At 39.1% G+C, this 22,581-nt stretch overlaps 1 protein-coding gene across 4 annotated transcripts in view; it reads left to right on the top strand.

Annotated features, from left to right (window-relative positions):
• Positions 1-22,581, top strand: part of LOC115781527 (suppressor of tumorigenicity 7 protein homolog) — a 65,490-nt gene that overhangs the window by 30,788 nt on the left and 12,121 nt on the right. For all 4 annotated transcript variants that reach the window (XM_030731216.1, XM_030731213.1, XM_030731215.1 and 1 more), the window contains 5 exons: positions 13,379-13,461; positions 15,478-15,637; positions 20,713-20,767; positions 21,293-21,408; positions 21,527-21,602. In XM_030731216.1, coding sequence (XP_030587076.1) covers positions 13,384-13,461; positions 15,478-15,637; positions 20,713-20,767; positions 21,293-21,408; positions 21,527-21,602 — 485 coding nt within the window. In that variant the 5' untranslated portion in view covers positions 13,379-13,383. The remainder of the gene's footprint in view (positions 1-13,378; positions 13,462-15,477; positions 15,638-20,712; positions 20,768-21,292; positions 21,409-21,526; positions 21,603-22,581) is intronic.

Below are 22,581 nucleotides of genomic sequence, written 5' to 3'. Positions count from 1 at the left end.
ACATGACTTAACTACATGGTGCGTGAAATTGTGCAAAGAGCCTGTTTGACTGCATAAATTATGTCATTAATTTTTTTTTTTTTAATTTGTGAAGCTGGCCTTCCTCAAAAAGTGATTACCAGAAGAACAAGGCTTTACATCTAATGACAAAAAACATTGTGTACCACATTACATATGCAACCTTGGACCTTTGCATTGTAATGAAGACGTTTTAATGGTAAATCAAATTTGCTCAAATGGTGCTCGATTATAAATCTACTAGTCAGTAGGTAGGAAAGAATCTGCTGCCTTATTGGCTGATGAATTTTCATGATGATGAAAATGTACATTTTCAGGAAAATCAAGACAAAGAAAAGAAGTAAAAGCAGTGTTGTGGAACCCCCCCCCCCCCCCCCCCCCCCCCCACACACACACACACACACACACACACACACACACACAGAAAGGAAAACATCCACCAAGGTCTGTTGTCAGGGTTAATTTCTTCTCCCTGACAATCTTTCCTCTCTTCTGTTTTTGTACTTTTTCTTTCATCACTTATTTTATACATGGAGAACATCCTTGTATATCATTTAAAGGCCCTCTATAAATACAAGCTGTTATTAAATATATCATCTATAGTTATTTTACTGACATTATGACATTACTGAAATAGATTTAAGGCTGGTTGTTAAAGTATTCAGCGAACAGGACCAGCTCCCAGGACATTTGCTGTTGCCATCCATAAGCATTGTGTAGCCTGTGCCAACAGTAACAGAGCTGAGCCCCCTGAGCTTTAATGATCACAGACTTGGCAAGAACCAGTAGTGGTGAGGTAATTCTGCATCTCTTGAATTCATTCTCAGATTGTTCACCCTGCTTCCTATGGCTATTGGGTACTTAAAGTACTGAAGTACATAAAAATAAATATAGTTAAGTATAGGACACTTATTTCTGGAATGTCAGTGGGTTTGATTTTCACCAGAGTCAAAAAATATGTGGTGGCTGGAGTTCTGTGGGCAATTTGGGCTTAAATTATCCACCAGATGTCATTTAAAAGTATCCTTGATTTTAGTTTTAGGACCAGACACATTTCTTTGCATTTTTTTTCTACAGTTGTTTAGTATTGAACTGTTTAAAGCACATATATAAAGATAGTAAAAACTGAAATATAATGTAACAGTGTTATTGCTGGCCTTCAAACGCATATAGTGAACATCCAATTGAAAGCTTATTATTCCTTTGAATCCATGCTTGTCTGGATAACATCCACCTATAAGTACTCCAAGAAAACTTGACGTAACTAACCTCAAACACCAAGCAGGTTCAGTGTACGCAGAGTCTGTTTAGTGAGACAAGCTGGACCCTATGCTGGTGGTGGGTGTGGTGACACATTTTAACATGACTGTTCTTGGCGTTCACCCTCTTCCATAATTATTATGTGTGCTTGGATGCTGATGAATACACAGTATATCTGTGTGGAGAGTATTTAGCGGTTGATTTAAGGGGCAGACCCACAGCTTTATAAACCTTTTTTTCTTTGGGACACAACGAAAGAACAATTTCTCTTGCTTGATGGTTTCCAAATTTGCCTATAAAAGGATTTTTAAATTATGGCAACAGTAATTTCACAATCTTTGATATTTATTCTGTTGCATCATTATTACTTTTTTTTTTTTTAACCAGAAAAATATGACTCATGCGATTAGATCTTTTTTGCAAGCGTGTCCTGGGGAGCAGTACAATGAGCAGTGGTTACATAGACTAGTAATACACATACAGATACACACAGCAGATAGCTTTGAAGCTTTTAATTCAGTCCAAGTACAGTGTTTTGAAAAAGTATTTGCCCCCTTCCTGATTTCTTAGTTTATTGCATATTTGTCACAATTAAATGTTAAATCATCAAATAAATTTCAATATTAGACAAATGTAACCTGAGTAGATACAAACTGTAGTTTTAAAATGATGATTTCAAGGGAAAAAAATCTGTCCAACTCTACCTGGCCCAATGCAGAAAAAGTAATTGCTAAATGTTAAATTAACTGTGGTTAAACCATTTTTTTTTTTTTAAATCTGAGTTCAATTTCACTAGCTGCACGCAGGCCTGATTGCTGCCAGATCTGCTGAATCAAGAAATCACTTAAATAGATGATTTCTGACAATGTGAAATAGGCTAAAAAATGTCACAAAGCAAATCATCATGCCACGACCTAAGGAAGCAACTGAGAAACAAAGCCTTTGGCATCTATCAACTTGGAAAGGGTTGCAAAGCCATTTCTAAGGCTCTGGGAATCCAACTAACCATAGTGAGAGCCACAGTGGAGAAAACTTGAAACAGTAGTTCCAACAGCGGCCGGCCTACCAAAATTACTAGAGCACATTGATGACTCATCCAGGAGGTCACAAAAGAATGCAGAACAACAGCTAAAAGAACTGTAGGCCTCACTTGCCTCAGTTAAGATTAGTGTTCATGATTCAGCAACAAGAAAGAGACTGGGCAAAAATGGCATCCATGGGAGAGCTGCACGGCAAAATCCACCGCTGACCAAAAAGAACACAAAAAGAACACTGACAGCTGGCTTAATTTCTAGTGTACCCTGTGAGTGTAAACACCTGGATTTAAATGCTTTCCACTGGCACATGTATGAATAATAAGTATTAATTCTCATTTCTTTGATTCCTAACTGGTCTGTGAAGTTGGGGTGAAAATTAGAATTTGCATCCTCTTTATTATTAGGGTGGTATGGCATGTCAGCAGGCTTGAGGCTTGTTTGTACTTGGATGGGAGGCTCCTGGGAATACCAGGTGCTGTATACTCGGGGGTGGCTATGGCTCAGGTTGTAGAGCAGGTTGGCAACTAGTCGGAAGGTTGGTGGATTGATCCCCGGCTTTTACATTCCATGTGTTGAAGTATCCTTGGGCAAGATATAAAACCCCAAGTTGCAGCCTCGCGTGAGTGTGTGAATGTTAGATAAAAGTGCTTAGGTATAGATAAAAGCAGTATATAAATGTGTGTGTGATTTAATGAATGAGATTTGTAGTAAAAAAAAAAAAAGCACTTTGAGTGCTCAGAATAGAAAGGCACTATGTAAGTTACCAGTCCATGAACTGGAAGAGAAGAAGGTTGCTGTGTGATTATTCATCTCTGTGGATCTTCAAGGAAGCCCTGTAATAACTGAATTGGCTCAGCAGCATCTTGTAAAGGAAATTGCTGCATTTGCCACCATTTTGAACTGCAAACTTGATACTCCAGCCGATCTCGTCAGCCTTTTAATTTTACATTGGTTTCCACATCATCACTCTGGTGTTTCAGCAGGCTGAAAAAAGAAAATGAAGGAAGTGCCTCATGACCTGAATGTTGTAGAATCTAATAAATGAATCAAGTGGGAAATTTTGTGTCTGATGCAAGCAGATGATAATGTTAAGCCCTCCCCTCAACTTCTGAGGGGCTCTAGAGCAAAAATATTTAAACCTCAGTTTTCGCCATTGAAACAGGTCAGTGGCCATCTGGATGAATGGAATGATACTTGGCTGATGTAATGAGTAAAAGTGTGTAACACTGAGTGTCATAGAGGCTGCTGCTTAAAATAATTTGGATGAGTGCCACTGGATAAATAAGTATTTCTATTGTATTAATACCATGCAATTAATACAACAGAAATAAAAGATCTTCTGTATTAAAGACTGCTTCATCCATTCTCATATAGGGTCATTTGAGGTTGTCATGGTTACCTCTGCAGGAGGAGACTAAGGAGCAAACCTCCCCCGCCTCCCTTTATTAAAATTCGTGTTATTGATTGGCTGGACTGGCATCTTCATCCCCCCCTTTGTACTTATTCTGCTGGGTTACTGCAGGACTGGCTCACAATTGCGTTGGCCCGCTGTCATTCAAAGACTGCACTTAATCAAGAAAAAGTGGCCAAACCAGGGGTCCTTACTAATAAATGTGCTCTATGAAAGATGACTAGCTTCTGATTAGATGCGTGTATGGATGTGGACTGCCAGTGAACTAACACAAGCTTGATTTTTGTTGGAAGAGGAACAAAATATCAAGTTTAAGGTTTGTTTTTGTTTTTTTTAATAAGTAGCAAATGCATTGTTAGAGTGCTGGTGGCTCCAGTGGATGTTTCAGTGGAATGGAGGGTAAGTAATGTGGTGCTGCTTTATTTGGTGTGCAGCTGAAAGGGTATGTGTGTGGCAGCCATGTTTTTGATCTTTTTCTTTGCACATGGCCTTTATATTGTACAGCAGGTGGCCCTGTACATTTTGTATTGATATTCGTGAAGTGGACCGTTTGCTCACTGCGTGGGTGAAGGCCTGCTGTGTGTGTGTGTGTGTGTGTGTGTGTGTGTGTGTGTGTGTGTGTGTGTGCGCTTGTGTGCTTGTGTTTTAGGAGTATGCCAGCTGTAGCTGATATCTGTGTTTACAAAGTGGCCTGTTGAGCAGGGCTTGAATAAACCTTGTGTGTATTTTCTGTTTATGTCGCACTATCGTTTTTTTCATGTTTACTTGTATTCTCTACTGATATGAAAAACAATTAAAAATAAAAATGTTATTTTGCTTGTGTCAGCAACTGCTACCTCCCTCAGAAAAATTTTTTTTGTATCAAAGGATTACTGCAAGGGAATTATCATGTCCATCATTTATTCTTCCTTTCCCAGTTGTTTTATTCACATAAAAGGAACATGATACTAATGCCAGTGCATTAGTAATGTCCTTTGCATTTAATTTTGCAAACACTTAACTTTATTGTTTTCTAGGCACAAAATTGCACAAATTGATTAAATAAGTCTTGCCTTTCAATTTTCAGCCAGCAGTTTTAAAGTTTCTGAATTTTCTTGACGCATCAAAGACTTCACCGAGGACAAGACTGACATTTTGGGCAATCTTTGTAAATACAAAGAAAAGCAGCTTTTTTTTTTTGTCAGCCTCTCTCTGCAAGTTTCTAGTGTTTCCCTTTCTAGTCTTCATTTAGATGAGATGCTTTATTGGAATTTAAATTATTGGGGTGTACTTGATATTATGATTATGCAGTTTGTAATTTAGGTGAATATTTTTGAGCTGCTGTGTGTAAGTGGCACTTAATTTCAGGATGACTCTTAATTTGAATTGCGGAATGGATTCTATATTTATGTTCGGATGTTAAACATTGTATAAAACAGCTATGTATCAGTGTGTCTTCTGATTAGTAGAGACTTAATAGATCTTTTCTTTTCTGCAAGAGCTTCCATAGACACCCAAAATAGATTTCCAGAAGTTTAAATGAGTTCTTGAGTTACTTTATCTGTCTCTGTCTTTGGTTAACACGCTTCTTAACTTGAAGATAACAAGTTTGAAGACCATTAATTTTGCAGTGCTAGAATTAATCTAACATGTATGCACAAATGGCAGCTACTGTGAACATTTCTCTTGGGAATAAGACAAAGAGCCTTGTTAGAAATTCCACTAAATAAGCTCTCAGTTGATCATATAACTGAATTTTTTTTTCTGCATCAATGGAGAGACACAGTCAACCCTGCACATGGGCACACATGCAGAGGAAATCACACTAAACTAAACCATAGGTACTATTAAACACACACTATTGCTGCTGTGACAGATGCTGGCTACAATCCGTCTTGCTCAAAGGTCAGCAGAGGTAGTTGGGCTTAGACAGGCTCTCCCAGCTGCCCAGTCAGTCAGGACCTGCCATGAGCCAGGCTATGAGATGCTCCCTAATCGGCGTTGCCATCCAACATTTCAGGCATGAACAGCTGAGCTGCAGTGACTTAGAATCCAGTTTGGGATGCAGGTGACCTGTAAGACCCTCCCAGCTTTGTCTCATATCAGCTTCACACTGCTTTGTTTAATAAAACTTTACATTAATCTAAGTCTTTAAGCATTGCCTTACCACCCTTATGGCTACCTCCTCTTCCTTGTCCTAAAGATTGCAGCTATGTTTCTACTTAAGCCAAATTATCTGAAATCGTCTCAGTACTACTTTGTCAGTTCAATTCAGTTCAGTTTTATTTATATAGCACCAAAACACAGCAACCATCTCCTCAAGATGTTTTATTTTGTAAAGTGAAGATCCAGTGATAACAGAGAGAAAACCCAACCCAGAAAGGGTGTGTCCTGAATCCAGACTGGAAGCTGGTTCCACAGAAGAGGAGCCTGAAAGCAGAAGAAATATGCTGTCTGTCTGGCCTACATATGTATAAGGGCATATCCTTGTCAAAAATGGCACTAAGATTCCATTAAGATTCAGTTTTAGTGGAGGCCAAGGTACTGCCATCCAGAGAAAGTATCTGGTTAGACACCATGTTCCTAAGATTTCAAAAGTGGAGTACAAAAACCTCAGTTTTATCTGAATTTAGAAGCAGGAAATTAGAGGTCATCCAGGCCTTCATGTCTTTAAGACATTCCTGCAGTTTAACTAGTTGATGTGTGTCATCTGGCTTCATGGATAGATAAAGCTGGGTATCATCTGCATAACAATGACAATGTATGCCATGCCTTCTAATAATACTGCCAAAGGGAGGTATGTATAATGTAAATAGAAATAGTCCTACCACAGAATCCCCTGGAACTCCATAATTAACCCTAGTGTGTGAAGAAGACTCCCCATTTAATGAACAAATTGGAGTCTATTTGATGAATATGATATGATTCAAACCACTACAGCACAGTACCTTTTAATACCTAAGGCATGCTCTAATCCAGGGCTCTTCAACTCCAGGCCTCAAGAGCGCCTGTCCTGCAGGTTTTTGATGTGTCCCTGATCCAACACACCTGAATCAAATGGCTGAATTACCTCCTCAGTATGCAGTCAAGTTCTCCAGAGTCCTGCTAATGACTTCTATATTTGACTCAGGTGTGTTGAAGCAGAGACACATCTAATCCAATCCAATATGCTTGTATATGTCTTAACCTTTTTTAAAGCTGTTAAAAAGCTATTTAAATGTAATCAGCAGTCCTACGACATGAAAACAGAAACTCGTATTAAAGAAACAGTAGTTTATGGCATCACTCAGCTTTACAACACAGCACCTGCTTGCGAAACTCAGACTGTTTTTTCGCAATGACAGTGAGTTCACTATATTCGAATGGCCTCCACAGTCACCAGATTTCAATCCAATAGAGCACCTTTGGGATGTGGTGGAGTCACCATGGATGTGCAGCTAACAAATCTGCAGCAACTGTATGACACTATCATGCCAATATGGACCAAAATCTCTGAGGAATGTTTCCAGCACCTTGTTGAATCTGCTACAAGTAACTAAGGCTGTTCTGAAGGAAAAAGGGGGTCCAACTTGGGTTTTGGCAAAGCGTACCTAATGAAGTGGCAAATGAATGCGATCAAAGGTTCTTTCTGTCATCAGCTCAAGCTGAATAAAACTGAGTTTGAGCAGAGGTGCTGCAAAAGCTGCACTGTCACGAGTTTGCACTGTTTAGCAATGCACAGAAAAAACATGATAGGTTTAGAGGCTTATAATTCTGATGTATTTGACAGTTTGGAAGTAATTTTTAGCTGTAATGGGTTCTTCATTGCCATTCCCCCAAAAGGAACAGAGGTTTTTATTTAAAACCTATATCAGTAGACTTCGTTCTTTTTTGTAACTGAAGGACACACATCTTTGTGTGCGCGTGTATATCTGAATATGCGGATTTACGTGTCTCTCAGTGCATGTCTTTCATCATTCCAGTCAGGCCTGCAGTCTGCCGACCGTACCCTCTTCAGTAAAGGTCACATCTCCTGTTGTCTCCAGTGACATTTAGTCCTGAATCTGCCTGATAGAATTTGTCCGTCCAATTCATCATCTTACTCTCAAATCCTGCTATCCTCACTGCTTTCTAGGCAATATTAACTTACAAGTGGTAACAGCCAAAGGGACTAAAGGAAAGTGTAGTTGGAGCAGAGCATGGTCTCATCACATTGCAGTTAACTTGAAACATTAATTTAAATGAGTGGAAATAATAAAGTTGTTTATTAAATCTGACAGCCTCTCAAAAGCAACCGTTTGGTGCTTTTTCTTTGTAAATTCAATTCCGTAACAATAATTTGGGATAATGTAGAGTTTACTTAATGTCAACAGGACCGGTGGACAACTAGGAGGATTTCAGTCACGCTTATGCTGAGCTTCATAATTGTAGCTGGTTGCAGATAAATGTGAAAATATTTTCTGCAAATTAAATAGATGCTAAGCAGAGATAGTGTGACCCTGCCTAGCTGTGGGGTTGATTTTAAAACAACATAAAATCCTAAATGTTTGGAGGAGCAAAAGCTCTTTTCTAGCTCAATATCTTAGTTCTTAGTCTTTACTAGAGCAGCTTGGCATGGCTCACAGTTTAAAATAATCAGTATATATTCTTAACACTGGGGGTTGATGCAGCCCTTGAGGTCATCCTCTGTTTTAGCACCTTTCCCTTTAAGTGAGCTTCCTTGGGATTGGCTGCCCGTCGCAAACAGAAATGTTGAACTGCAGGTGGGTGTGGCTTCTGAGCTTACAGCTAGAGCTATGCATCTAAGGTGACCCTATTATCTGCTCTGCTTTATATCATACAGAGTTCACACTCTGTATAAATGCAGTGACTTCATTATTTCAAACTGAAATGGGCTGATAATTATATAATGCTGTTCTGGTCTTTTTAACAGATAAAGCACTATATGTATTAATATATTAATAAATAAATACATAAGTGTGTGTGTCTACTGTTTGCACAATAACTACTGCTTTGATAGTTATTGCACAATCCCCCCCACCCCCCCCAAAAAAATAGTTACATTATGATGCTTTCCTTTAGTCTGTCATCTGCTTTTCTGTTTGCTGCAATGATGTTTTGTCAGAAATAGTCATTACATGTTCTGAGAGCCAACAGATCCAAATCCAGAATGATATTAAACAGGGATAAATAACTGTTGTATTTTGATGTAACGCTTTAATTGTTTTTGAAGTTGAATGTGTGACTTTTAGATTATAAACACACCGTATGTCATTTATGGCTAGATTTTTTTTTTGGCTGGATGAAGAGTCCATTTACAGCCAGACAGCAGCGGTTGAGAGACCAGACAGTGCAGGCTGTCAGCAGCTGCTAAGCCTGTTTCACCATAGACCAATCTGAAAGAGCTTCTCTGCTGGGATGAGAGTCTCCACTTCACTGCAATGAATAGCTATCCAGCTGCACTTAATTTATGCACGTGTGTGTGTTTCTGAGAGTGAATGAGGCTGGGATTCTGAGTGGTGCCTTTTGTCCCCCTTTCTTATCCTCCATGTGACTCACAGGAAATTAACATGACAACCCCACCGAAATGCAGTACCTTGCCAGTAAAGCATTGTTTTCAACAGTTAATAAAAATCGCTAAACTTTACACCAAATGGACGAGGGAGAGGTCACCTAAAACCACCAGCAAAAATGTCCTGCTTTGGCATGTTATCAGAAAACTGTCCCTGGATGGTATTATAACATTTTCTATTAGAGATGTTTCATTATAGTTTTAACTTCCAACAATTATTAAAATAGAATCAGCATGAAATGTTTATGCTATGTCCTGAATTGTAATAACGCCCTGGTTTTGCCTTTTTTTGTTTACTGTTTGTCTTTCCATAGAAGTCCATAATCACTCCCTGCCGGGCTGTTGCAAATCTGCTTCAGTTTACGGTTATATTCATGGAAATCCACCTAATTAAATCCTAATTAATCTGTTTAATAAGTCCACTGTTCTTCCAAAGTCCAAGTAATCATGATCTCAGTATTGACCAAAGTAACTGAGATGATGACTTTTGCAATAATTGATCAGCCCTCATTTTTCTTTAATAATCTGTTTGGTTCATCAACTTCACAACTCGGCTGTGAACAGAGTTTCAGTTTGGAAAAACTACCTTTACCTAAACTCTCCAGTCATTATTCAATAATAATAATAATAATAGTAATTATTCACTCATTATTTATTTATTTATTTTTGTCTGACATGTACATCTAATTTTATTATTTTTCCACCACTTGGTTTGGTGGTACGGCCAATTTTTCTTCTTGGATTTCATTCTTAACCAAAAGAAAAAAGTTTGTCACATAATGCTGAAGCCTCTGGCTTTTCTTCCCTTTAATTAAAAGTGCTAGAGTTTTAATTAAGGGGTGTTAACATGCTAACATTTTATGAGCATCATCCAGTTAGCAGCTATTTCTTTAAATAGTTCAATATTTATATACTGTTCCTGCTCTGCTTTTTTACCATCAAGCTCAGATTTCTGTGGCCATTGTTTAAAGAGAGAAATTCTTTGCAAAATACCTTAAATTGGACTTTTTATTTTTCTCTGCTTTCTGTGATATATCAAACATTACAATGGTGGAAACTCATATTAAATGTGGCGAGAATCTCAGATAATGAGGTCAGTACAAGTATTCTCTGAGAGCCAAGAGCTCAGGCTTCACTCTGCACTAATTGCTCGATTTCTGACAGTCTGTGTAGAAACTTGATACGACCACCTGAAGCACCTACCTCATGAACTCCTACCTCGTGTTCAAGTCTTTTGTCAGTGAGGGACAAAGAAAGAAAGTTGACTTAAATTGAGGGCGGCTTTCTAAAGGGATTGGAGATACAAAAAAAAAGAAAACAAAAGAGGCTTGTTTTAGCCTGTGCATGACCTGAATGGCTAAACCAAGGCCCAGTGAAGATAATTATGGATTATTTTGAGCTGTGTTTCATGCAGATCTATTCTAGTAGAGTCCAAAATGGAACTGGAAATGAGCAGTTATCCTTTAATGTGACCAGTATTAGAGCAGAATAAAAGCAGGCCTTCAAAATCCTAGGCCATCACTAGTCTGAAAAATACTTTGTTATATTTTGACAACTGACAGATAGTGAATGGAAATGTCGCAGCTCAAAATACCAGCTGTCACTTTTGTACCGTAACCGGCCTTCCTGACTATGAAATTAAAATCAGAAGGCAGACGCGGACTCTGACGTCCCTTTGGTGTTTCATCCTGCTGGCATAATAAATCACTAACATTGACACTTTAAAAATCAGTCAATCAATCAGTCAATCACTTACACACAAAATAAGAACTGTTATGCAATAGTAAGTCTTAATGTTCACAGGAACTAATCTGCTACTTGAATTAAAATCCATTACCTTGTAGCACAGCAGGGAGATTACTTTTCAGAAAGTGTAATAATTGTGATGGTTGGTGTTTATGGACATGCTTCAAAGTATACATTCCACTATTGATTTAGAATTTTGTATACAGCACGTTCTGTTTGGATATATTGAATTAATCAGTAAAGACTTGTGGGACATGTTGATATGTTTTAGGTTTTGGGGAGATTCTTTACAGCAAAATGAAGACCTGTGGACCTTTTTACAAATTTTAATTCAGCTTGCTTATCTTAAGTTTTGTTGCCAGTTTTAGTTGTAGTTGTACTCTCTCTCCACCATACTTGCAAACTGACACAGAGTGCACCAGACAGAAAAATTGATGCTGAAGGCAGATGGTGTCAGCTGAGTTGGGAGACTGAGTAGCCTACGTCTCCCATTTGCCACGAGGCAGCTTCTGTTTTCAAAGAACAAAATTTACATTGTCATTTTGATGTTTGAATCTACAGAGCAGAAACATGAGAGTCGCTGAACTGAAATCTGCAGCACAGTAGGCATTGTTTCTGTGAGTCAGTCTCAAAATGCTGAAGCTGGAATGTGTAGTCAGTTTGATGGTGGAAGGTTAGCATGTAACGTACAGGTAAAACACACGATCAATTTTTTTTTTTTTTTCTTTTTTTTGGACATTTCATTTTGTCAGTTTTTAAATCTGCTGTCAAAGTATCAGCTCAATGATGGTTGACCTACAGCCAAATAAGTTTGTTTCAATATATCACATAGTGTATAAGTAAAACACTTGATAGCAGCACTCTGTGGTGTAAGAACAAAATTCAGTGGTTTTCTTTATTTTCTTTATCTCTAATATAACTAGAGGATAACAGGTTTCAGACTGCATGGCAGGCTTCTTGTGGAACTATAATCAAAGTGCATTGATTTGTTTGACTGTCTTAAAGGCTAATAAACTTTTTTGTGGACTGGTTGTAAACCACATTGTGAGTGAAAAGGAGTGCTGCCCCTTTACATCTCTGTATACAGCGCATTTGCAGTAGAAGTCTAAATTGTGCTTTTTAACTGTAGTTTGCAGCACACAACCTGCTGCTTACTTGTGCTCAGCTCTGTGAGTGACACACAAACCAAGTAGCCAAGTTTGCAAAGTTGGCTAGAGCTGCATGACCAAAATAAAGCCCAAGTTTTTGTCCAGAGGGAGGAATGCTAAACATTTCAAAGAATCAGAAATGAATCAGCAGGTTTTTGGAGTTGCACAGATCTTTTCCTGAAGGTAGTTGAAGGAATGACAGAGTAAAGCTGTCTCCACACAGTCAAACAAATATGCTGCTTGTTTGGAACATGCGGATTCATCCATTTCACTTCACTCTATTTTTAATCACACTAATCGGAGTATGTACGGATGCTTCAGCTGGAAATATTAGTGGAATATTGCAGTTTGTTTCAGTCGCTGTGGAAACAACTTAGCATGATTGTTGTCTTTTTTTTGGAATAAGAGCAAAAACAGAGATTTTTTTTGATTCAGTGTAGCGACTGTTTTACTTTTCCCAGGCACTAAAAACAAATCAATCTTTCAGAATGCGGTTTGTGTATCCAGCCCTGAAGGTTTCTTTGTGGTAAATGGAGGAATGTCTGTTGGTCTGTAAAGGCTTAGCTTTGTTAAGCTGCACTGCATTTTTAATCTGTAAAATATATAACCTCTTAACTGTATTCGCTTTGATATAAAGCAGCTTGGACTGTTTTGATCAGTGGATACATGCTAGGATCTCGACCTGTGATCAGTTCAGTCTTTAAGAATCTGTAGCCAGAGTTCTAGGCTGTGTTTTGATCTGATAATTATGACCAGACTGAGAGCATTTCTGCTCTATTAGCCTTTTAAACAGTCATTTAGATGTCATCTAGGAGGCATTTTTCATGCTATAAATAATGTTTGCATGACAAAACTTTGCAAAATGCTTGCAAATGATATTTCAGTTAAGGCTGCCAGTTGAGCTCAGTTTCTTCCTACTCACAGTGCATCTGCACTCAGGAGTTAAAATCTGCCTGAGTTCCCTAGTGTTGTGGGTCTGGGAAATGCCAAACGCTGCATGTGGATTACTTGCTTCTGCATAAATCTTTTCATGTGCTGGAACTATAAATGTCCCTGAGTCTTTTTGATGTTTTTCTTTAGTCTTGACTAGTCTTCTCTCTAGACATGGCCTGTTTTTTATGAATATTCAGCATTTGATTTCACAAACATTTTTTCAGAAGTACTCCCCTGTGGTGTAAAGGAGACTTTTTTTTAATCTATCTTTATTCTTTCTGTGTCTTCATTGCAGTAAGCATGTTTCTCAACACCCTGACGCCCAAGTTCTATGTGGCTCTGACAGGTACTTCCTCCCTCATATCAGGACTCATATTGGTAAGATGCACTTGATTTCATTCTTTATATGATTGTGTTGAAGCTGATACTGTCACAGGTTAAATTTATTATAAATCTAGCAATAATTTAATTGCACATAAGCATAAAAATAACTACAGTGTTCAAACCTCCTGCTGTTAAATGCATGCATGTAAAAATCACATCTTAGGGTTGATTTTTCTTTCTTCTCACTGTGTGCTTTTGCTTGACGTTCTCATTCATGTTGAAAAGAGAAAATTAATTTTCAGAGGTGGCCCCCTGGTGACTTTCTGAGCCCAGAATATAATTTGTTAGGACTTTAATCACAGATTCACAGGCCATAAAGAGCTGAAATGAAAGGATATCAGCACTCATTTTGTCCTCCATGAGATGAGCTACCAAAAAAGGCAACTTCCTGCACTGTCAGTGTTTATTCTGCTGCTTTAATACACTGTGCAACACACTGAATGTGTTTGTGCTGTTACCGAGAACACATGTTGGGTTGTTTTGTGTGGGATGTAGAGAAAGATAAGAATAGAACTCTCTGTCTACATTAAACAAAAAGATGCTCCAAGTATTTCATCTCTCTTTCAGGTTCTTCACAGAGACAGCAAACTGTGTAACAGTGGTTGGTGTGCAGTTTAAAATAGCCCCTCTCTTAATTAACTCACTCTCTCTCCCCCTGCGGGTTATTGGCCAGTATGTGTAGGCTGCTTGGAAATGGTGTTGAGCTTTGCACATGCTCTGTGAAATTATTTAGAAATGTGGAAGCCAGTTGGTTTCATCAAAGCAATAGCGTTCATTTCTCTGTAATTGGGAGAAATGTTTATGTCCCAAATTAGCTGGTCTTCGAAGATTTCTGGAGGAGCCCCATCAAAATTTGATGTCATTTCCTCCTTTAAGCAGAAGGTCCACAGTACAACAGTTTGGGCAGATGGCAAACTGTACAACTAGTAAAATGTCTCTCTCACGCAAGATAATCTAAATGTTTGCCTCACGTTTAGTTATTAAAACAAAAGCACTTCTAGAAGCAGATCTTACCATTTCGCAGCGATATGGAAATGCCTCCAGGCACCTGTTTGAGCAGTTATTTTAAAGTATTATCTAAATTAACTCGAGTTTCACTGGTCACTGCACCTTTGTGTATAGAATCACCAGTCAAATCACAGTAAAACCACTTAAAATGTTTGCTGACTTTGGTCCAGAATCTGGATTTAAAAAGCTTTTCCTGTCTGGAAATTAGACTTTTGTAGCAGTATTCTCCCATAGATTTTATTTCAGGATCTACTGAGTGCCATGTTTTGTCTCATGTCTGTTCAAACTTTCACAATGTTTTTTTTTTTTTTTTTTTTTTTAACAATTTAAGTCCCTAAATTTGTCCTTTTTCTTGAGCATCAATCACTTGAAGTTCATAGTTCTTCTCAAGTCGTTATTCAAGTAGCTGTCAGTTCAACAGCAGTTATCATTTGATCAGGAGCAGTGCAGCATTCACTATTTTGCTCATGGACCTGTTAACCTGCACGTCATTGAATGACCTCACTCCTCCATCTGAGTCATTCTAAATTTGCCATCATGACTCAGCAGTCTTCACACTTTCAGTCCAATTGAAGAAAAAGTTTCACTGACTGGATCCTCCCTTCTGGCTGAAGGTGGTAATTGTTAAAATACTGGAGAAGCACACCCTGGGGCCTCTCTGGCACAAGCCTGATTTCCAATTATGCAGACAGTGTTAATCTGCTCGCACTCAGATTACAATAATAAGGGTGTGTTAAAAGCTGATGGAGAATGGTGACTAGCTAAGCACAGCTGGAGCTCTTTAGCTGACGTGGTGTTTTCTGAGCTCTAGTAATTGTCTTTAGTTTGTCCTGATTAAAAATCTAAATGGCTGGCACTGAAAGTAAGTTTACTACCATATGAAGAGATTTTGAATTATTTTTGTAAAGACTGAGGAAGTGCTAATGTAAGAAGAATGTGCACAAAAATGGCGTCTTATTGAATGGACAGTTAAATGAATGATTTTCTGTCTGTTTCTCTCAGATCTTTGAGTGGTGGTATTTCAGGAAATATGGGACTTCCTTCATAGAGCAGGTGTCTGTGAGCCACCTGCGCCCCCTGCTGGGGGGAGTGGACAGCAGCTCTCCCAATAACTCAAACACCAGTAATGGGGAGGCCGACTCCAGTCGGCAAAGTGTGTCTGGTAAGAGCTAATACATTAATGATCTGCTTCTAAGAAAAAAGTGCAAAAAGCAAGATAACATATGATTTTAGCCGTAGTGTGAAATTTTCACACCAGAAAGAATAAAGAAAGTACACATTAATGTAAATACAGCTTCAGGTGATTAAAAAACATCCAAGCAGCTTTTCCTCCATGCAAATCTTTTGATACTGTTAGTTACTGTTTTTGGCCCATATTATAAGACTTACAGACAATTAATTAGATTTTAATTTCAGTTATGATTTTGGTCTTAAATGACTGTGAAAACAAGATAATCAGGATGAAACAGTTACAGTTGAATACAGTCTTATAGTGTTATAAATCAAACGTACCTCTTTCTTTATATCGATGCACTTTTGCCGCACCCTGAACATGCAGATTGCCTTACAGTTTAGGTTACATTGCATTGATTCAGTGATCATGGCTTTGTTACAGCTACCCTTGACTCTGAGATTTGAGTTTCTCACCTACTTTCATCCACTTTTTTTGGCAAGAAACTGATTTATTAGTTGGTTTTTGCCTGTGGCTCTCCATCGCTCTCCCTGTGGCTACCGTGCAGGTTTCCCAAGATGAGTGTGCTTCCACCTGGGCCTTTTGTTGTCCCCATCTGCACTCACAGTACTCCCACAGAGAAGGCTTGCACAGTAGGCAGCAGCCCTTGTGAGATGAGTTTTATGGTTTAAAACACTTGTTAGCCTTGGCTTTACTTCTAGACAGATGAAACCCCAACATTTATTTACTGACATTAATTTGAATTATATTTAAAGCCCCCTTTAAAAAGTGCCTATTTTTTTTTAGCCTGCCTAAGTTGATTATCATGATAAATGACGATTATTAACGAGTCATTCATCAGTTGATTTCACCTGCTTAGCAACTCTGGCTTCTTGATTCAGCTCTTTAGCCCTTGTGTTTTAACAGAACCTTTCAGTTTGGTTCTGCTTGGTGAACTTAAAAAAGAAAAAGAAAAGATAATTAAATAGTTGAAATGTTGTGAAGCTACAAAACAATTTTTCCACTGTTGAGTCAAATCCCAGCGTCCTCCTGAACGCAATGAAAAGACTGATTTCAATGTGTAGTTCTGAGAGAAGTCCTCACACGTGTTTTTACTTACAGTTTTTTTTGTTTTGTTTTACAAAAATAACTGTTACAGATGCAGAAAGCTGAGGAACATGTATTTCATTTGGCACATGGACTTAGTGAAGTTTGAAGGTGCACACTTTCCTTATGAAACTGTCCTTTTACCAGTCAATCTATGTCCTTACCTTCACCTGGCCATGAACTGTGGGTAGTGATCAAAAGAACAAGATCACAGATGCAAGCAGTGGAAATGAGCTTCCTCCTTAGGGTGTATGGGCTCAGCCTCAGAGGGTGAGGAGCTAAGTCAATACTACTCAACATCAAAAGGAGCCAGTTTAGGTGGCCCGGGCATCTGACCAGGATACCTCTTGGGCATCTCCTTGGTAAGGTGTTTTGAGTTTGTCCTATTTGGGATCTGGAGAGATTAAATCTATCATCTGGCTTGGCCTCCAAGAGAGCTGGAAGGGGGAGGGAGAAGGAGATCTGGGTGTCTCTGCTTAAAATGATTGATTACAGATACATTAAGATCTGGAATAATATAATCCTTTAAATAAATATACTCGTAAAATTTCATTGAACTGGCAATGCAGTTGCTGATTTAAAGCAGAGGCAGTCTAAGAAATTAATGTCCAGAAGTATCTTCCACAGCCAGAGTGAGCTGTGCTCAGCAGCTTCTTGACTTCTGCATTAGTGACGCTTTGATCACGGTTAATCTCTATATTTGCTTCTCTGTGAAAAGTTATTCATTGTAAAAGAGGAAAATGTCTCTGCTGAATAATTCCCTTGCAGATAATAAAGGAAAACATTTATTCAACATAAGCATATCCAAAATGCAGCATGAGTCCCAGTCTTCTTTACTCCAGCAGCTACTCAGTTGAAGAATCAGAAGTGAATAAGAGTTGCAGTGAAAGTTTGTTTAAAAAATAATAATGTTAAATAAGCTCACTCAGGTTTTCTTGAGCGTTCAGTTGTTGAACTCTTTGTGGACACATGATGCAGCATGCTTTTCTTTCCAGCCAAACAACTTTGAATTAAATAGGATTATGTGTGCTCAAGTGTACTAATCCTCCGTTTGCTGGCTAATAATCTGCTCTGCGTAAATCTCTCAGTTCAATTCAGAGATGCACGGTGCAGCTTAATATTTTTCTGTGTTACAGCAGAAGTCAGACTGTTTTCAGTGAAGACTCTTGATTGATTAGACATGGTTGTGGAAATGAAATGCAAGGATGTGGTACAGCATGAATTCTGTGTGTTTGTAGAGCTGATTTATTTCAAATTTGGCTTTGCTTAATGAAATTCTGTGGATTGTTGCTAGTTTAGAGACCGACCAGCCATCCATCCATCCATGTCATGGGGCCAGCAGCCTAATTAGAAAAACCCAGCCCTCCCTCTCCCCGGCTACCTCTTCCAGCTTATATGGGGGAACACCGAGGCATTCCCAGGCCAGCTGAAAGATACAGTTTCTCCAGTGTGTCCTAGGTCTGCCCTGGGACCTACTCTGGCAGGACATGCCCAGAACACTTTATGCCAATAGGCATCCTAGTCAGGAGTTGCAGTGTTTTAAGTTTAACCCTGTCTTTCTTTTCCTGTCAAATAAATCTAGAAATAATTTAATTCAAATCAGAAAACTGTTTTTAGGGAATTTCTACTGAGAGTGCTTGGAATAAAAGTAGCAGTCAAAAGTTTGGACACACTGGGCACCCAGGTGGCTCAGTGGTGGAGCAGGCGACCACATGCATATGCCGCGTTGCGGTGCAGCCGGCGCAGGTTCGAGTCCCAGCCTGTCGCCAATTTGCCCGCATGACTTCCCCTTTATCTTTTCCCCATTTCCTGTCTCCCTCTACTGCCGATAAAAGCCGCTGTGGCCAAAAATACCAAAAAAAAAAAGTTTGGACACACTCATGAATGGGTGTCCAAACTTTTGACTGGTACTGTAAAATTTTTGTACTGTCAATTGTACAGCTGAGGAAGGAGAGAAAGTTATGGTATTAGCTCGGCTGTTTCAAAGAAAAAGGTTGCGCTATTGTCATAGCCTTGGCATCGGTGTCTGTTCCACAAAAACATTACCGTTGGCCATCATTTGAGAACGACGTGACCTAGGATGTGCAAATTCACACCATAGATGCATACTCATCAAGCTAGACCCATCAAACTTTACACATTTGTTCAACAACTTTACTATAACAGCACTTTGACACCTTTCCCCCTTACAAATCCAAAATAATACCTTTTTTTTCCTGTGATTATATTTATTTCATTCCTAATTTTCTTTGTTTGTCATCAAGTTTGGATTTTGTTCCTTTTTATGCTGTGTTTCAAGATCTTTTAACTCTTTATTAGATTGTTAGGTAAGATGTGTCTCTTGCAAGATTCATCTTTGACAGTATCTGACTTCTCTTGGCTGAGTTTGAAATCATCTTCACTTTAAACGATATAACTTTGAGAACTTGCTTGTTCGTAGATTTCTAAATCTTTTGTCATAAGTAAAGTGTGCACTGAACAAAACTCCCCCAAAGAGCAAACCTCAAACTCGAACATAGAGAAAGGAACATTTTTGAACAGAACATCGTCAAAGTGATGTAAAAGAACTGTTTTGAATGCAGAGGCCCATTTCAAGTGAGCCTCGGGGGACCTCGTAGAATCAGAGGCCCTGTAAGGGAAAGTCCCACATGACACCAGTGGTGGGGCCCTAAAGAAAAGGCCCACAGGTAGTTTAAAGGAAAGAAAAGATTTAAAGTAATTTATAGCTGGATAACTTTCCACTCAGCAGTTCCTGACTCATTTAATTAGATTAAAAGTAAAAGTGAAGGAGTCCCATCTCTTGGAATGAGGCTGAAATAGCTTCGAATGACCAAAAGTTGTTGGAGATCATTAGGTTCCCTGTGCGCTGGTCAGTGTAAGAAAAACTGATGCAGGATGTGGGAGTCCCGTTTAAAATCTGGATTTCGTCTTGTTCTGGGCAAGTGAGGGGCCTCACCACATTAACTGTAAACTCTTTGCCTCTCTTGCATTCTGATACAGCCGAGTGCTCACTGCATTTCTTAAGCACTTCAATGGGGGGAAAAAATGTAGACGTAAACTTTATCAGAGAACACTTTTCTGCCATGCTCTCTGGAGCACCTTCTTTTTCACTTGGTAGCTTCCAAACTTGACCACAGTGGATTGGGCTTTGGGGCCAGTGCTTGATGTCTCCATTCAATTGCAAGTTATTTGTCTTAGGGGAGGTCAATCACGTTTTTCAACAAGCTGTCCGGAAAGCTGATCATGTTGTAACCCCTTTCTCTGTGATCAATCAGAATATTCACTGGTGTTTGAAAGAGGAGAGTTTTTGGGGGGTTACAAAAGCATTGGAGAGTTCGCCGGCTGAGCTGTCATCCTTTAAACAGCAGAACTGGAAGCCCAGAAAAAAACTCTTAAGGGCATTTAGAGCAGTCTGAAGTCTGGGCTTTTTGCTCACAGGAATATACTGACATATACTGACCTCATTATTTGAAACTATTGCTGTGTTTAATTTGAGCATCCACAACCTTGAAGCACAGGTTTTCTATTAAGTGGAAGGGGAAGCTCACTCATGTAGAGCTCTTTTGGTTGTTCAGTGGTAGTCCTCATGTTGATGTTTGATATGAGTGTAGCATAAACCACACAGTTCTGCTAGGCACCTTTCTGATGTACACTCCAAAAATGTTTTTGTATGCACTTATTAAAACCCATGCAATTAAGCCCTGAATCCTACATTCATCTGTTCATTCACATGCCAGCAGTGGAAGTTTGTGCAGGAGTCTGTTTGGTTACTGAGGAGTTTTGAGGCCTTTTCTCTGTCAGCCGTGCTCTCAAAGAGATCGATGCGCCAGTCAGGGAGCTGCAGGGTAGATGGCAGAATGCACAGTCGAGCCCTTTGAAGTGCACCGAGGAGGCTCGGTGGCAACTTTGCCCTTGACACTCATCACTAGTGTTGTGTTCTTTTTGTCTCCCTTCTGCAGAATGTAAAGTATGGAGAAATCCGCTGAATTTATTTCGTGGAGCCGAATATAATCGGTGAGTGACAGCAGCAAAGCAACATGCATCTGAAAAGCCCCAGCTGGTTTGGAGTCAGTTTTCCTCTGACTATTGTTCTTTTTCCATCCCTCTTTCTGATCTGTGTCTTCTATTTTGTTTTGTTTTTCAGACTTTAAGGCTTTCTCATGTTCACTTTCCTGCCTCTTGCGTGTCATCAGTTTTGTTTTGGTCTTTATTTTCTCTCTTCTGATTTTCTCTGATTTATTTTTGTCTTTCCCTGTACTGATTCATCTTTCTCTATTATGTGCCTTTCTTTATCTTTTTGATGTGTCTGCCTCTTTTCCTCCTGTTGAATCGTCTTCTACTTTTTCATTTCTCATTTGTTGTAATTTTTTTCTCTTCAGCCATAAACTCGCATGCTGGGCTCCATTTATAACCATCAGCCAATCAGAGTTATTTCCCATTTGAGCATTAGCACAGGCTCTTCATTCACCCTCTGTATTTTGGATTGTTAGTCAGTAGCTTATTAGTAATGTGTGTCTTTTTGTGTGTGCTGGTGTTCAGGTATACATGGGTAACAGGTCGAGAGCCGCTGACATATTACGACATGAACCTGTCAGCACAAGACCATCAAACCTTCTTCACCTGTGACTCAGACCACCTGCGGCCTGCTGATGCCAGTAAGCAAACACACATTTGTGTATATGCTGTGTTTATAACCACATGACTTGATTCATGTGCGCAGGTCGTAATTTGACCTCTTTGACATATTAAATATGTTCCTGTGTTTGGTGGCAGTCATGCAGAAGGCGTGGAGAGAAAGGAACCCACAGGCTCGCATCTCTGCAGCACATGAAGCTCTGGAGCTTGAAGAGTGAGTTCACTCGTCCCTACCCAATTTAAAACTTCCTCCTTGAAGTAATCTGTACTTCTAGACGCAAGTCCAGCTACTCTGCAGCCATCTTGGCGGATATTAGGGCAGTTTTTTTTAAACGTCCCTGTCTGAGTGAATGTGGAGAGAGCCATAATCTTTATATCATTGGTTATCAAAAAGAGAAAATAGGAATGGCACACAATAGAGATTGGTAAAGACAAATCACCGGGGAAAAGAAATGAAAATAAAGACCAAAACAAAACAGATGCATAGAATCACGAGTCAAATCTAATAAAAGCCACTCAAAAAGTTCCCCACTAGTTAGAGTTCTACACACAGTTTAACAACATTACAGCTCCAAAAAACTCAGTACTGAGTGTAGACCTGATCAGTATGTTAAGCACATCCGGCTCATCCACAGAGGACAGAAAACTGAACAAATGCATTTAGCCAAGAAAAGAGTAAGTACACTGACCTCCATGATGGCAGACAAATACTCCTCACACCACGTAATTTAATATGTTATAAACCTCAACTTTGCCTGCAACTAAACGACTGGCTCTTTTGTTCCCTGGTTTAACTGTTGATTGGCTCTCTAGTTAATTTAGTTTGTTCTCCTTTTGTAAATTCACTTTGTGTCTATGAACACTGTTTGATAAATACAACCACAACATAGGAGAAATCACAGTTTTAGACATTACATTACATATATTTAACAACAAAGAGCTCCATAACAGCAGCAGGGGCAGGGCATCGTTAGCGCTGCAGTGATTTCTACTCAGAACTGACTCAGTGCTGTCTCTTTGGAAAGCCTCAGGTGATACCCAGCAAAGACATCAGACTGTCCTTGGAGCATATGACAAGAGTTTGAGAAATCCAGTTTTATTCTCTCAGAAAAAATCTTGATATTTCACCTATTACTCGTTGTAGGTAGAAAATCAATCAAAAAATTTCCAGACTTTGGAATAAATAAGATATC

This window comes from Archocentrus centrarchus, chromosome 6 (assembly GCF_007364275.1).
Source record: "Archocentrus centrarchus isolate MPI-CPG fArcCen1 chromosome 6, fArcCen1, whole genome shotgun sequence".
NCBI classification, from domain to species: Eukaryota; Metazoa; Chordata; class Actinopteri; order Cichliformes; family Cichlidae; genus Archocentrus; species Archocentrus centrarchus.
This window is presented reverse-complemented; position numbering and strand designations above follow the sequence as displayed.